This window comes from Megascapheus bottae, chromosome 22 (genome assembly GCF_031878675.1).
Source record: "Megascapheus bottae isolate mThoBot1 chromosome 22, mThoBot2.hap1, whole genome shotgun sequence".
Classification (NCBI taxonomy): Eukaryota; Metazoa; Chordata; class Mammalia; order Rodentia; family Geomyidae; genus Megascapheus; species Megascapheus bottae.
Window position 1 is genome coordinate 70,458 of NC_143530.1, and position 14,922 is coordinate 85,379.

The 14,922-nt window shown below is 37.4% G+C and overlaps 1 protein-coding gene across 11 annotated transcripts in view; it reads right to left on the reverse strand.

The window, feature by feature from the left end:
• Window positions 1–14,922, reverse strand: part of Phf3 (PHD finger protein 3) — a 78,500-nt gene that overhangs the window by 21,868 nt on the left and 41,710 nt on the right. For all 11 annotated transcript variants that reach the window (XM_090355437.1, XM_090355436.1, XM_090355432.1 and 8 more), the window contains 4 exons: window positions 9,343–9,625; window positions 5,593–5,776; window positions 4,619–4,766; window positions 4,359–4,515 (listed from right to left, as the gene is read on the reverse strand). In XM_090355437.1, the coding sequence (XP_090211563.1) occupies window positions 4,359–4,515; window positions 4,619–4,766; window positions 5,593–5,776; window positions 9,343–9,625 (772 nt within the window). The remainder of the gene's footprint in view (window positions 1–4,358; window positions 4,516–4,618; window positions 4,767–5,592; window positions 5,777–9,342; window positions 9,626–14,922) is intronic.

Consider the following 14,922-nt stretch of genomic DNA (forward strand, 5'->3'; position numbering starts at 1 on the left):
CTCTACCACCTGAGCCACAGTATCTTTCTGGACTTTAGTGTCCCGGCTGGCTATGAACTACTTCACCTCTTAAGTAGTTAGGGATTATAGCATGAGCCACTGGTACCCAGCTATTGTATTCTTTTAATTTAGTTTAACTCACCAAAGGTGTCCTTCAGGGATGGAAGTTTGGCCTAGTGGTACAGTGCTGGCCTAGCATGCACGAAGAGCTCAGTTTGATTCCTTGGCATACTCAAAAAAAGCCAAAAGTTGGGGCCAGGAATTTGGCCTAGTGATAATGATGAGTGCTTGCCTAGCATGCATGAAGACCTGGGTTCTATTCCTTGGTACCACATACATAGAAAAAGCGAGAAATGGTGCTGTGGCTCAAGCAATAGAGCTCTATCTAGCCTTGAGAAAGCCCAAGGATAGTGCTCAGGCACTGGGTCCAAGCCCCCGGACTAGAAGAAAAAAAAAAAAAAAAAAGCCAGTAGTAGTACTGTGGCTCAAGTGGTAGAGCTCCTTGAGAAAGCCCAAGGAGACTGCTCAGGTCCTGACTTCTAGCCCCAGTACTGGCCAAAAAAAAAAAAAAAAAAAAAAAGATGTCCTTTGTCTCATGCACATATACATATACACATTTGCCTTTTAGATTTCCTCTAAGTTATATACAAAAAATCCTAAAATACAGACTAAACTAATGTATACTCCATTGTTAAAAGTTATTGAGAAATTTTGATTAAGTTCTAAAGACTAAGTCCCAGAGAATATAATTAGAGATTTCCCTCCTTGAACAATTGTTTGTTAAACTTGTCATTTAAAATATGATGTAAACATAGCCATATAATTAATGATTGTTGTTCTTAAGGTACTATGTTATCTCTCATCACTTCTACTGTCCCTTGGTTATCTCATATTGTTACACTATCTCACTTTGTTACCTGATATATCGGATATATTTGTATTTGGTTATCTGAAATTGGATAGGGAACGGGGGAAAACAAGATGAGGGGTGGGGGAGGGGGAAGGGAAATGGGGACCATGACATGTGAAAGGGTATCATTGTGTGGGAATTAAGGCACCATTTATCTGGCAAATATCATGTAACCCTTCTATTAATTACAATAAAAAATATATTTAAAAAAAATTATTTAGAGGGCTGGGAGTTTGGCCTAGTGGTTAAAGTGCTTGCCTAGCATGCATGAAGACCCGGGTTCGATTCCTCGGTACCACATACATAGAAAAAAGCCGGAAGTGGTGCTGAGGCTCAAGTGGTAGAGCTCTAGCCTTGAGAAAGTCCAAGGACAGTGCTCAGGCCCTGAGCTCAAGCCCAGGACTGGCCAAAAAAAAAAAAAAAAAAAAAAGTTATTTAGAGATAAAATGACTTCTGTATGGCAAAGGACATAGCTAGCAATTAACTAGAAAGCCTACAGAGTGGGAAAAGATCTTCATTAACCATACAATGACCAAAGGCCTCATATCTAAAATATATCAACAGCTAAAAAAATTTTATCACTCCAAAACTAATCTCCAAAGAAACAACCATACCATTAAAAGATGGGCCAAAGACTTAAAGAGAGTAATCTCTGAAGAAGAAATAAGAATGGCCTATAGACACCTGAAGAAATGCTCGACATCTCTGGCTGTAAAAGAAATGAAAATCAAAACAACTCTAAGATTCCCCTCACTCCAATTAGAATGGCCATGACCAAGAAATCTAGTAACAACAGATGCTGGAGGGGATGTGGCCAGGAGGGATCATGACTACACTGTTGGTGGGAGTGCAAACTCATTCAACCACTACAGAAAGCAGTATGGCAGTTCCTCAAAAGACTAAACATAGAGCTCCCCTATGACCCAGCAATTCCACTTCTTGGCATTTACCCAATTGTCCAGAAACAAGGACATACTAAATCCACTAGCACAGCAATGTTCATTGCTGCACTATTTACCATAGCAAAGATATAGAACCAACCCAGATGCCCCAATCAACAAGATGTGGTATTTATACACAATGGAATTCTATGCTGCTGTCAGAAAGAACATCACCCCATTTATAAGGAAATGGAAAGACTTAGAAAAAAATCATATTAAGTGAAGTAAGCCAGACTCCAATGAACATAGGCTCAATGATTTCCCTCATTTGTCATAATCAGTAGAAACCTTCATCTCTCCTAGCAGAGAGTTACAATAGAACAAAACCTAGATACATAAGACCATATAGTATGATGCTAAATGAAAGGTCCTCCAGGATATAGAAACAAAAGCCATATAACGAGTAATTATTGGTCCTTAAGGTATTATGTTATCTCTCATCTCTTTTGCTGTCCCTTGGTTATCTCATATTGTTAAAGTATTTCACCTTGCTATCTGATATATTGGATATATGTGTATTTGGTTATTTGAAATCAGATAGGGAAGGGAGGAAAACAAGATGAGCGGGGGTGGGGGAAGGGAAATGGGGACCAAGATACGAGAAAGGGTATCAATGTATGTGAAGTAATGCACCCTCTATCTGGTGAATATAATGTAACCCTTCTATTAATTACAATAAAAAAATGAGGAAAAAAATTAAACTAAATTTTGAATGAAAAAAGAGCTAAAGTGATGCTTAATTTAATAAACTATTTTGCAGATTTTCATTACTTGATACTAAATCTATGTTGTCAAAGCTATGGACTCCTAGCTCTCAGCAATCCTCTTGCCTCAGGCTCCCAAGAAGGTAGGATTTCAGGTATGTACCATTATGCCCAGCTTCAGGGGATTTTTTCTTGCCTTTTTTTTTGAGGGGGGGCGAGGGGTGGTCAGTTGTAGGATCTGAATTCAGGGCCTGCATACAGTCCCTCAGCTTCTTTGTAGCATTCTACCACTTGGGCTACAGCTCCATTTCCCACTTTTTGGTAGTTAATTGGAAATTAAGAGTCTCAGTTAAGCTTTCCTACCCAGGCTGGCTTCAACCTGCAATCCTCAGATCTTAGCCTCCCCAGTAGTTAGGATTTATAGGCATCAGCCACTGACACTTGGCTCAGGCTTGAGATCTGAAGATCATAGTTTGAAGCCAACATGGGCAGGAAAGTTCATGAGGCTGTTAACCTCCAATTAATTACTAAAAACCCAGAGGTGAAACCATGGCCCAAGTGGTTGAGCTTTGAAGAAGTTAAGGGACAGCAACTAGGTCCTGAGCTCAAGCCCTCTAAATATAAACTGTGAGGTTCTATTCTCAGATTTTTAAATCAGAAATCTCAGATTTTAAATCAAAATATATAGCTTAACTAAATTTTTGTAAAGTGCTAATTTATTAGCGCATGTTAATAATTTTGATAGTACAAGTAAAGATAACTTGCATATACCTGTGAAAGACATGTAGTTGTTTGACATAATTATGTAACACTGTTTACAGAATTCATAAATTGAGAGAAAAAAATTTTATTATAAATCACTTGTTATGAAGCCAGGCACTCACACCTAATCATTGCTACTCAGGAGGCTGAGATCTGAGGATCACGACTGGAAGCCAGGCTGGGTGTGGCTCACATCTGCAATCCTAGTTATTTAGGAGGCTGGGATCTGAAGATCAAGGTTCAAAGCCAGCCTGTGCATAAAAGGACCTGAGCCTCTTATCTCCAATTAACCTCTAGAAAATGGAAGTGGGGCTTGGCTCAAGAGTAGGGCAGTAGCCTTGAGTTGAAGGGGACAATGCTCAGGCCCAGGGGTAGGAAGATAGCTTTGAGTTGAAGAGGTCAGGGACAGTGCCCAGGACAAGTTCAAGCCCCATGACCCACAGAAAAAAAAAAAAAGGTCAGAAAAAGCTGGAAGTGGCACTATGGCTGAAGTGATAGAGTATGAGCCTTAAGGTTCCTGGACAACACCCAAGACCTGGGTTTAAGTCTCAGGATAGGGCAAAAAAAACCAAACAAACATAGGCTAGGGAAAGAGTTCAGGGTAGATCACATGCTTTTTTTTTTTTTTTCCTGTGGGTCATGGGACTTCAATTTTGGACCTGGGCATTGTCCCTGAGCTCTTTAGCTAAAGGCTACCGCCATACCCCTTGAGCCACAGCGCCACTTCCAGTTTTCTGATGGTTAGAGATAAGAGTTTCACGGACTTTAGTGCCAGGGCTGGCTTTGAACTGCAATCCTCAGATCTCAGCTGCCTGAGTAGCTAGGATTAGAGGAATGAGCCACAGCATCTGGCCAGACCACAGATTTTGAACAGCCTAAGGTTCTGGGACATGGAAAACTATATACCCTAAACTAAGAAGTGATTCTATAATCACAATCTAACTTAAAAAACTGGAGATCTTTTGTGTTACAAATTTAGATTTCTATGCATTCAGGAAATTGAAGTGTGAACATTCATACACATGAACAAAGCATACTTACATTGTTTTTGGGATCTTTCAAATTGAACATCAAACTTCTATATTTATTTTTATATTTAGCATCTGTGTCCCGAAAAAAAGAGAAAAGCTCTTTTTCAATTTTTGTGGCAACTTTTGTTGCCTTTTCCTCAGGTACCTTCAGATTTGAGTCTGTAAGCCTTAAGATAAAAACAACTCAATTATTTTTCACAAACTGAAGAAAATAAAAATTATTCACTCTCCAGCAATAATAACATGTTTGCTTTTGTCTGTTTGGTTTACCTTTTCATAAGAATGTCTTTGAGAGAATGTCTCACACTATGTCTGATTTGATCTGCAGAAGGCTTGGAAGAGGAAGCGGGAGGAGGATGCACACTAGGTACTCCTTTTTCAACTTTCTTTTTCTTTATCTCTTGCTTCTCCTGAATACCTAATTTACACAAGTATCAAAACTCATTAATTTTTTAAAAGATATTTTTCTTATAATCAATTATATATATATATATATATGTTTATAAGCAAACTTGAGTATTACAGGCTACTATTTAGAAATACAGTCAAAAGGGCTAGGAGTTTGGCCTAGTGGTAGAAGTGCTTGCCTAGTATTCATGAAGACCCGGAAGAAAAAGAAGAAATACAGTCAGAAGCCATAGTCTATATAAAAATATTCTTATCATTAAAATTATAAATAAAACTGATAGTGATTAAAAAGAAGTCTTTGCAGGCCAGCGGTGTGGCCTACCATGCATGAAGCCCTGGGTTTGATTCCTCTGTACCACATACACAGAAGAAGCAGGAAGTGGTGCTATGGCTCAGGTGGTAGAGCACTAGCCTTGAGAAAGCTCAAGGACAGTCAGTGTACAGGCCCTGAGTTGAAGCCCCAGGACTGGTGGGGGAGGGGAGGAAGAGTCCTTGCTAGGCATGGGTAAATAGAAACATTACAAACCTCAATGAAGGAAACATTGAAAGTAACACCCTGAGAACTAACATCAATGAAGAACTAGGATACATGAAAGGCTCTGTCTCCCTATTGAAAAGCCTAGCCTTCTGCCACTAGTATGTAGTTATCACTAAGGAAGAGGCCTCAGTTTACTAGTGCCTTCTAGAATTTGGGGTAATAAATTTTTACAAGTAAAGCCAGTCATCTAAAACATGTTTAATCCCATGAAAAATAGTAATTTCTGAGTAAATATATTAGTTGCATGGGAAATAACAGAAATATATTAATACACAATAATCTCTGTATTTCTCATTACCTGGTTTTGAAGGTTTTTCCCCAGTACAAATAACAGTTGTTGGCTCTTTGGGTAATTTTTCACTCTTATCTTCTGAAGATCTCCGAGGTAAAACTGGTTGCCCCAACTTTCGAAGAGGAGCTAGTTGCCATTTTTTAATTTCATTGTCTCTACAATCTGATGAATTTTTGCCTTCACTAGGCTCCTAAGAGAATATAATATTGAGTTCATTAAAATGGAACTAACTATATAAAGCAAACCTCAACTATTATACAAAGGAGAAAAATTAAATGCAATTATTATTACAACTTATTTATAATCAAATTTTTCAGCCTTTAAAGCATTCAAATATGGCTGATCATGGTTTGAGGCCAGTCCAAAAAACAAGAACCTACCCCAACAAACAAGTCAGGTATGCTGCTACATACCAGTAAAATCCCAGCCACTCAGAAGGCTGTGGCAGGAGATCAACATTGATAAAGGTGCAAACTAAAGGAGAAAAGAGTTAGGAGCATTCCTCAATTGGTAGACAGATCATATAGCAATTATGAGGCTCTAAGTTCAAATTCCAAAAAACAAAAGAAACACACAGACACACACACACACACACACATAGACAGACAGACAGACAGACAGACACACACACACACACACACACACACACACGCGCGCGCACACAAACCAGCCATGAGTGTCATATCTTCAATTAACCACCCAGAAACCAGAAACGGCATTGTGTCTCAAAGTGGTAGAGCACCAGCCTTGAGCAAAAGAGCTCAGGGATAGTACCTAGGCCCAGAGTTCAAGCCCCAAGTCCAATACAAAATAAACAAACAAAAATACACATAAAGATCATCTTATTAATTTAATAACAGTAGGAAGAAAATTAGAATAAGGAAATAAAGGTCCTCAGTTGGCTAAAGGTAAAGAAAAAGGACATAGGGGTAAATGAATATCTGTATCTTTCACTGTATTTCTAAAGCAAATAAAGTCACATTCATTCATACAACGTGCCTACTGGCAATCTTAATTTCCCTAAGATAAACCATCAATGCACTTTCTGGCCTGGTTTTATTAGTATCACACAAAGAATTTCCAGCTAAACTGGAAGGCTGAGATACTTAAGAAAAAAATCATATTATACTACTGTGATTTAAAAATAAACATGCCAAAAAACACCAAGTACAAGTCTTCGATAAAATACATAAAATACATTTAAGCCAGCACTGTGGCTCATGCCCAACTATTCAGGAGGTTGAGATCTGAGGATCAAGGTTCAAAGCCAGCCTGGATACATAAGGACCTGAGACTCTTATCCCAATCAATCACCAGAAAACCAGAAGTGGTGCTATTGCTCAAGGGTAGGGTGGTAGCCTTGAGCTGAAGGGCTCAGGGACAGCACCAAGGCAGAGTTCAAGCCCCATGACCCACCCCCCCCCCAAAAAAAAAAACATATGAATGCTTTTCTCTTCAATAGGAATCTTCTTACTTTTTATGTTGTACCTCTCCAAGTAAAGTTCAAATGCTCACAACACAAACTCAATAAATCATCCAACATCTAGGGATACAATGTGACATATAAGAAAGTGAAATGGACTCCATAAACTAAGTTCTGAAGAGTCAACAATAGACCACCAAAAGGGGGCAATGATCATTTGGGAGGTTCATGCAATTCCCAAAAAAAAGCATTATCAGATAAAAACATTTAATGTCACAATAAATGGAAAAACTGTAAATTTAGATTTGTCATATACAACTATCTCAAACCACTGAGTTTGTAAATAATAGGGGAAATTAAAGATAATATAATCAGACTGTTCAATCTGAATTACTCACTGTGTCATGCTATAGAAAAATTATTTTTAACAGGAAAGCTTTAAAAAAAAACAAAGTTTTCATAAACATACTTAAGCTCAAATTGAAGAACTTTAATGGTTTGAACTGCTTTAGAAGAGAGGTTGTGTAGAAGTGGAGATACAGAGTAAGTAGAATGCCAGCCTTGATGAAAAAGTTAATTAAGTGTGTGAGGTACTAAGTTCAGGAACTAGAACCAGTGTGTGAATACACACACACACACACACACACACACACACACACGCAAGCACGCATGCACGCACACACACACTTTCAAACAGAAACTAGATCTTTCCTTCCTAGAGATAATGTATAGCATACAAATGAAAATGATTGGTCCAAAATCTTCTAGCTTCTAAATTATTTTGGTCTTCAGGATTATAGTTGCCTAGTTTGTGTGCAAGTGCCAGTCTTGGGCCTTGATTTGAGGGACTGAGAACTGTCTCTGAGATTTCTCCCCCCTCCCTGCCCTCCATAAGCTAGTACTCTACCACTTGAGCCAGAACTCCACTTTGAGCTTTGCTTTTGCTTTGGACTTGAGTCTCATTATGGACTTTCTTGCTTAGACTGGCTTCAAACCATGAGCCTCAGTTCTTAGCCTCCTGAGTAGCTAGGAATACAGGCATGAGCACCAGTGCCCAGCTATATTTGCCAAATTTTACAAAGTTATTGCAACTGTGTTTATCAGCAGTACACAATAGTAAATCACTGACTAGATAAACCACAGGTAATGAAAATACTTAAAGCTTAATCAGAACATGGAATCTCACTACTAAGAGAGACTAAGGCAGGAAGATAAGTTTGAGGCCAGACAAGCTACACAGTAAGAAATGGCCTGGACTGCCTGGAATACATAGTAAGACCCTGACAGAAACAAACAAACAAACACTGTATCTTCTATATACTTCACTTCTAAAAGACAAAATATCTTGAAGTATAATTAGAAATACTTTTAGAGGGCCAGGAGTTTGGCCTAATGGTAGAGTGCTTGCCTAGCTCCTGGGTTCGATTCCTCAGTACCACATACATAGAAAAAGCCAGAAATGGTGCTGTAGCTCAAGTAGCAGAGGGCTACCCTTGAGGAAAAAGCCCAAGGACAGTGGTCAGGACCTGAGTTCAAGCCCCAGGACAGGCACACACACAATATATATATGCATACACACACACACACACACATATATATATATATATATATATTCTATATAAAGAGAGATGATAGTTAAAAACGTAAGACCTAGGAAAATATCATTTTAGAAATCTACAATCGGAGTTTAAAAGAATAAAACGAGAATTTCATATAAGGAAACAAAGATTTAAAAACTAAGATTTATGGGCTGGGACTTCGGCCTAGTGTTTAAAGTGCTTGCCTAGCATGCACGAAGACCCGGGTTTGATTCCTTGGTACCACATATATAGAAAAAGCCGGAAGTGGTGCTGAGGGCTCAAGTGGCAGCGTTCTAGCCTTGAGAAAGTCCAAGGACAGTGCTCAGGCCCTGAGCTCAAGCCCAGGACTGACAAAAACAAAACAAAACAAAACAACAACAAAAAAAAACTAAAAACTAAGATTTTACCTTATAGAAAGTAATTCTCAATCATTGAAAACAAAAATACCAAATAATCAATGGATATTTACAGAATGCAAGTTGTTGTAAAACCCAGCATGCACAATTTACATCTAAGAGCACAAAATAGTATAAATACTTTCTATATAAAATTCCAACATCCAAGAAACAGACAAAAGACTAAAATAAAGATGAGACTATCTGGTTTCACCAAAATTGTATCTCCAAAATTAAATTCATTCATTCTTATGATAAAATGAAATACGTTTATTGGAACAATGACACCTAAAAGGAAAACTTCATCACTAATGATAGAGCCAAATATCTTAACAAAACATGCTCATGAAAACCTTACCCGTTTTAAGATTTTGACCTTGGTCTTCACTGTATTATCTATATGTCTGGTTTTGTCAAGCTTTTCATTTTCCATTGTTTTATCTTCACTATGTACTTCAGCTGTAGCTTTGTTTTCTAAACTGTCAGAGTCTAGTATTTCAGTCTTTTTATCTTCTTCAGCACAACATTTCACACATACATATTCCTTGTCCTCCTCTCCCATTTGTTGTGCTTGATGAAGACTTAACCCAACACAATCACCATGAAACCAGTCATCACATCTCCCACAGCCAACCATAAACCTGGAGGGGGAATAAAAAGGTGATTTACATATAAATATTTTAATGTGAAAAATGAGACTAAGACAAATAATCTATATTTCATTTCCTATTATTTTGCTGGACCAAGTTTTCAAAGAAACTAATCCAAATAGGAAAACAATAGAGGAACCCCACAAAACACCATGAAGATGAAAACTGATCTTTGTCAATACAGAAGAATAGGACAAAGCATAGAATAACCATGAATATCTGTACCAAACAGGGGTGAGAACAATTCACCCAAGTATAGCTACACCACCAAAGATCTGAAATCAGACAAAGCCAGGAATTGCTTATTCAATAAATTTAAAACAAGTCCAAAGTTTTTCTTAACCATTTTATATAATCTAAAATGAAAGAGTTCTAGCTTATAGCATTACAGTGGTTCAGAAATAATTTTAATACACATTTTGGCATGAAGAATCTTCTTGTTAATACTCATGTTTCAGACATTAAGCTTCTTTTTCCAAAGACCAATAATTTAGCTGGCGTAAATGGCTCACGCCTGTAATATTAGCTACTCAGGAGACTGAGATCTGAGGACTGCAGTTCAAAGCCAGCCAGAAACAAAAGTCCGTGAGACTCTTATCTCCAATTAACCACCAGGAAATTGGAAGTGGCACTGTGACTCAATGTGGTAGAGCAGTAGCCTTGAGCTGAAGAGCTCAGGGACAGTACCCAGGCCCAGAGTTCAAGCCCCATGACCAAAAAAACCAAAAAAACCCCCACCAAACCCCAGACACAAAAATTAATAACAATAATTTGACATGTATTTAAGATTTTTTACAGTAGTTTTGCTAATAACAGTAATGTAGGGAAACATTTTTATCTAATTTTCAACCCACTGTTAATCTTACCAAGCTCAGTTCCAATATTAACGTTTAACTTCCCTCTTCAAGCTAGAGGTTCCTAATTTTTGAAAGATTTACAGAGTCTGATTTTCATTTAAGGGCTCTGGCACTACTGAATTTGTTAACTTCATAAAAAGATTCCTTTAACAGCTTTCAATATAACTGGAAAAGGGATGTTAAAAATGTAGTAGATGGGACATTCAGCTCTAATAGAGATCCTGTGGGATTATCAACTGCATACACTAATTCTACCAGGTACTTTCAAGTCATGGCAAACAATGCATTTCTACTTTAACATGTTTCTCGTGTGTCTTTCTTTCATGTACCAAATTGCTGTCCTATGGAGCTTTAATCTAACCGGTTATCTCACTGCTAACTCAGCCAGGTACTATAAATCTACCCACTAATGCAATTCAATTTGGGAATTAAAAATGATAGACATTTAATACGTTTCAAACGACTAAATGTTTTCAAATATAACTCTCAACCTGTAGGTTTGAGATTATTGACCGTGATGTAATGAAACCAGATAGTCCAGACAACAAGGATTATAGAAAGTGTGAAGAATATATGTGCATTAAAATATTATATTTCTGGTTACAAAGTAAAGGTATTGGTAGTTCTTAAACTGTCCAAATAGCTATACAATACTGGAGGAAAGATAGTGGTCAACTGACATTACTTCCACAAAGCTACATTAATATTCCCTCAAAGTTTGGAGTGGTTTCAGTAAAATATAACCTAAAAAACCTAAGATTATTCTTGTCCTGCTTATTTTAGAAATGTCTCAAACTTGAGACTCTAAAAGAAATCTCTAGTGCTACATTATATATTCGTAACTTTTATATTTAAAAGCAGTTAATGCTTTCAAAAAATAACAGAAAAACTAACCTTGTTCTTGGGAAAAAATAAAACCAACTTTACTATGGAAATTTTCCAAGATAGTACAAATATTGCATTTAAGTCTGAAACTTAGCTAATTCTTTAAAAGTTGGATTCCCACAGGAATACAATTGAGCACTGATTGCACACTTATAAGCCAGTCTGCAAGACTCCACCTCAAAGGGTGTAGCTAAAATGGCAGAGTCATCTGTAAACTGGAGTCAAGTAAGAACACAAGGTGCTGAGTTTAAGTCCTGGTACCAGCACAAAGGGAAAAAGAGGGAAGAAGGGTAGGTAAGGCAAAGCGCGCGCACGTGTGTGTGTGAGAGAGAGAGAGAGAGAGAGAGAGACAGAGAGAGAGGGAGGGGGGAGAGAGGTGGAGGGACATGAATATATTTTGCTCATTTCCTGAGCTACTGCTTCACTTGAAAAACCTGAGATATGCTATCTCACTTTGTTACCTGATATATTGGATACATTTGTATTTGGTTATCTGAAATTGGATAGGGAATGGAGAAAAAAAGATGAGGGGTGGGGGTGGGGGGAGGGAAATGGGGACCAAGACATGTGAAAGGGTACCAATGTATGGGAATTAATGCAGCATCTATCTGGCAAATATCATGTAACCCTTCTATTAATTACAATAAAAAATATATGAAAAAAAACCCTGAGATATGGGAGAACATGGTAAACAGAGAACAGAAGTAGCAGTGGAAGTAACTATCATAGCTATCAATCATGCTCCCATTTTCTACTTTTCCCAGGAGCACAACCATAACGTTTAATCTTTCAGTTTAAAAACAAAAACAAACTATGTTTAGGTCAAATTCAATTATCTGACCAAGTCAGTATGAAGTCTTCTACTGCTACTGGTGCATACAGTAAAAGTAAAATATTTAAGGGTCCTGTGAAATATTTAAAGTTCTTCTGAGACAATTTCGTTTCAGCCAGACAGATGCTGGTATCTGATGGCTATAACCCTAGGAACCCAAGTGGCTGAAATCTAGACAATCATGGTTGGAGTCTACCATGGGCAGGAAAAAAATCATAGGCCCCAACATAAATAGCAAAAGGCTAAAAAGCAAAACAGGACCGCAATTTTAGCTCCAGTGGTAGAACATCAGCCTAGCAAGTGGGAAGCTGTAAGTTCATACCCTAGTATTGCCCCACCCCCCAAAAAAAACCCAAAATTTGTTTCTTCAACATAAGCTAGAGGCAACATTGAGAACTTCATGTCACAAATTCACCATAGTAGGCATAGTAGGTATTCGGTTATGATATTTTCTTTTAGTGACAGCATAGGCTGTGAAGTGTGTGAATACATACATACACACACACACACACACACACACACACACTTCTAAGGTAACATTTTCTACATAAATATTAAATCAATGTCTATAAAATAAATGCCAGGAAAAAAAAAAAAAACAGGATCATCACTTCTAGAAAAGACTTTTTTTGGCTAGTCCTGGGGCTTGAACTTGGGGCCTGAGCACTATCCTTGGGCTTTTAAGACTACAGCTTTACCACTTGAGCCATACCACTACTTCCGGCTTTTTCTATGTATGCAGTACTGAGGAACAGAACCTAGGTCTTCATGTATGCTAGGCAAGAACTCTTATCACTAGGCCAAACTCCAGGCCCCAGAAAAAATTTACTTCTCAGAAATAATCTTGTTTCCCTACCTCCCTCCCCCCACCCCGCCTTGGGGGAGAGGGGTCCTGGAACTCTTCCTGACCCTTTTTTTTCTTTGCTTTAAGAGTGGCCCTGGCTTTTTGGTGGATTAATGGAGTTGAGTCTCAAGACTTTCCTGCACAGACTGGCTTCAAATCATCTCAGACATCATCTTCCTTAATAGCTAGGATTACAGGCATGAGCCATCTGTTATCCAGTGGATATTGCTGACTTTGTTGGTCTTCTCTTCAAATATACAAAATATACAACTGGAACAAGACAAAGCAATCAAAAAAGCATCTTTCAGATCAAGGATGAAGCAGAACCACCAGGAAACTAATATGAAAAGGCAAAAAAATCATTTCAAAATACCCATTAACTTATGCTGGATAGAATTCACATTTAAAATTAAGGATTAAGTAGGTGTAGGTGTGTGTGTCCCTGTGTGAGACAGAGACAGAGACAGAGAAAGGTTGAATAAGGAAAATAAACAGAAGTCAAAAAAAATATAGGGGTGACTTCAGTCAAGGTTTTGTATGCATATATGTACATGTCAAAATGAAACTCCCTAGTCAACAAAAAAGCAGGGGAAGAACAAATACCCATGGTGTCAAGAGTCCTACTGTCTTTAGAATATGCATGTAAGTGTCAACTACCTAGATGTCATAAATCTCTATAATACCAAATATAATTTCCAATTGGATGCATGCACAAGGAAGCTAATACCAGCTGTAAATATGTAAAAATGAAGAATTCAAAGTCTTGGTATCACAAGTATTTGAAAATGTTTTCCTAATAAATTTGCATTTTTGCAGGTGGATTAAAATTAGAAAATTAAACACTGTGTAAAAGGCACTTATTTTTCAGTAAATTCAATGTATGCAAGCAACACATAAAGCAACAGTGATTGATAGTTAATATGTAAAGAAAAAGCAACCAATACTTAGGTTTCTTTATTCACAGATCTGAAAGATTACTGAATTAAGCAAGAAAGCTGCTCCAATAACTCATTATTTCCAATGTTATTAAACATATTCCAGGTCAATTACACAGGATAAACCCATAAATTCCTATAGATTAACATTTAAAATTATTTACTACACTTAAACTCTATATTATATACATGGCATATCTAAAAACTGGCATTGTTAAAAACAAAATGATGGAATTAATGCCTGATCTATTGATAAAGAGACAATTATTAAAAAAAAAAATGCCTGAGCAAAGTCCTGAAGACTGGGCATTTCAAAAAAGGCTATTAAATAAGTTAATCACTTCATATGTTTTCCAACTCTATACCAGTTTCACTTAAGATGTCCTATTCCATTTCTCTATGTATCAGTGTAATGATAAAATTGGTGGGTTTTTCTAAAATAACAGTAAAAGCGCCATTAAACTCTAAATTCTCTTAAACCTGAAAAAAGTTTACTCCTCTTCGAATATCGGAAAGTATTTGAATTGAAGAACATAAGTAGGTCACATATAGCACTGTATCAAGTCAAAAAACTTAAAAACTAGATCATATAACAAACTAACTCCAGACACCAAAAATACATTTTTGGCTGAGTTATAAAAGTAGCCAACTAAGTGAGATGGCATATCTGCGCCTATAATCCTAGCACTCAGGAGGCTAAGGATTCCAAGTTCAAGGCCAGTATGTATTGTACAGATCCAAGCCAGCCACAGTTCTATAGCAAGACCCTGCCTCAAAACTCAGTAACAATAAACAAGTTAAGTCCTTATTGACATCAAACTTAAGAGAATAACCCCAACACTTCCCTCCCATCCTCCCAACCACTTCCTCCCACCAAAATAACTTATTGTCTAATTTTAGTTGCATTTTATGTAATCTGACAGTACTGGGAAGTG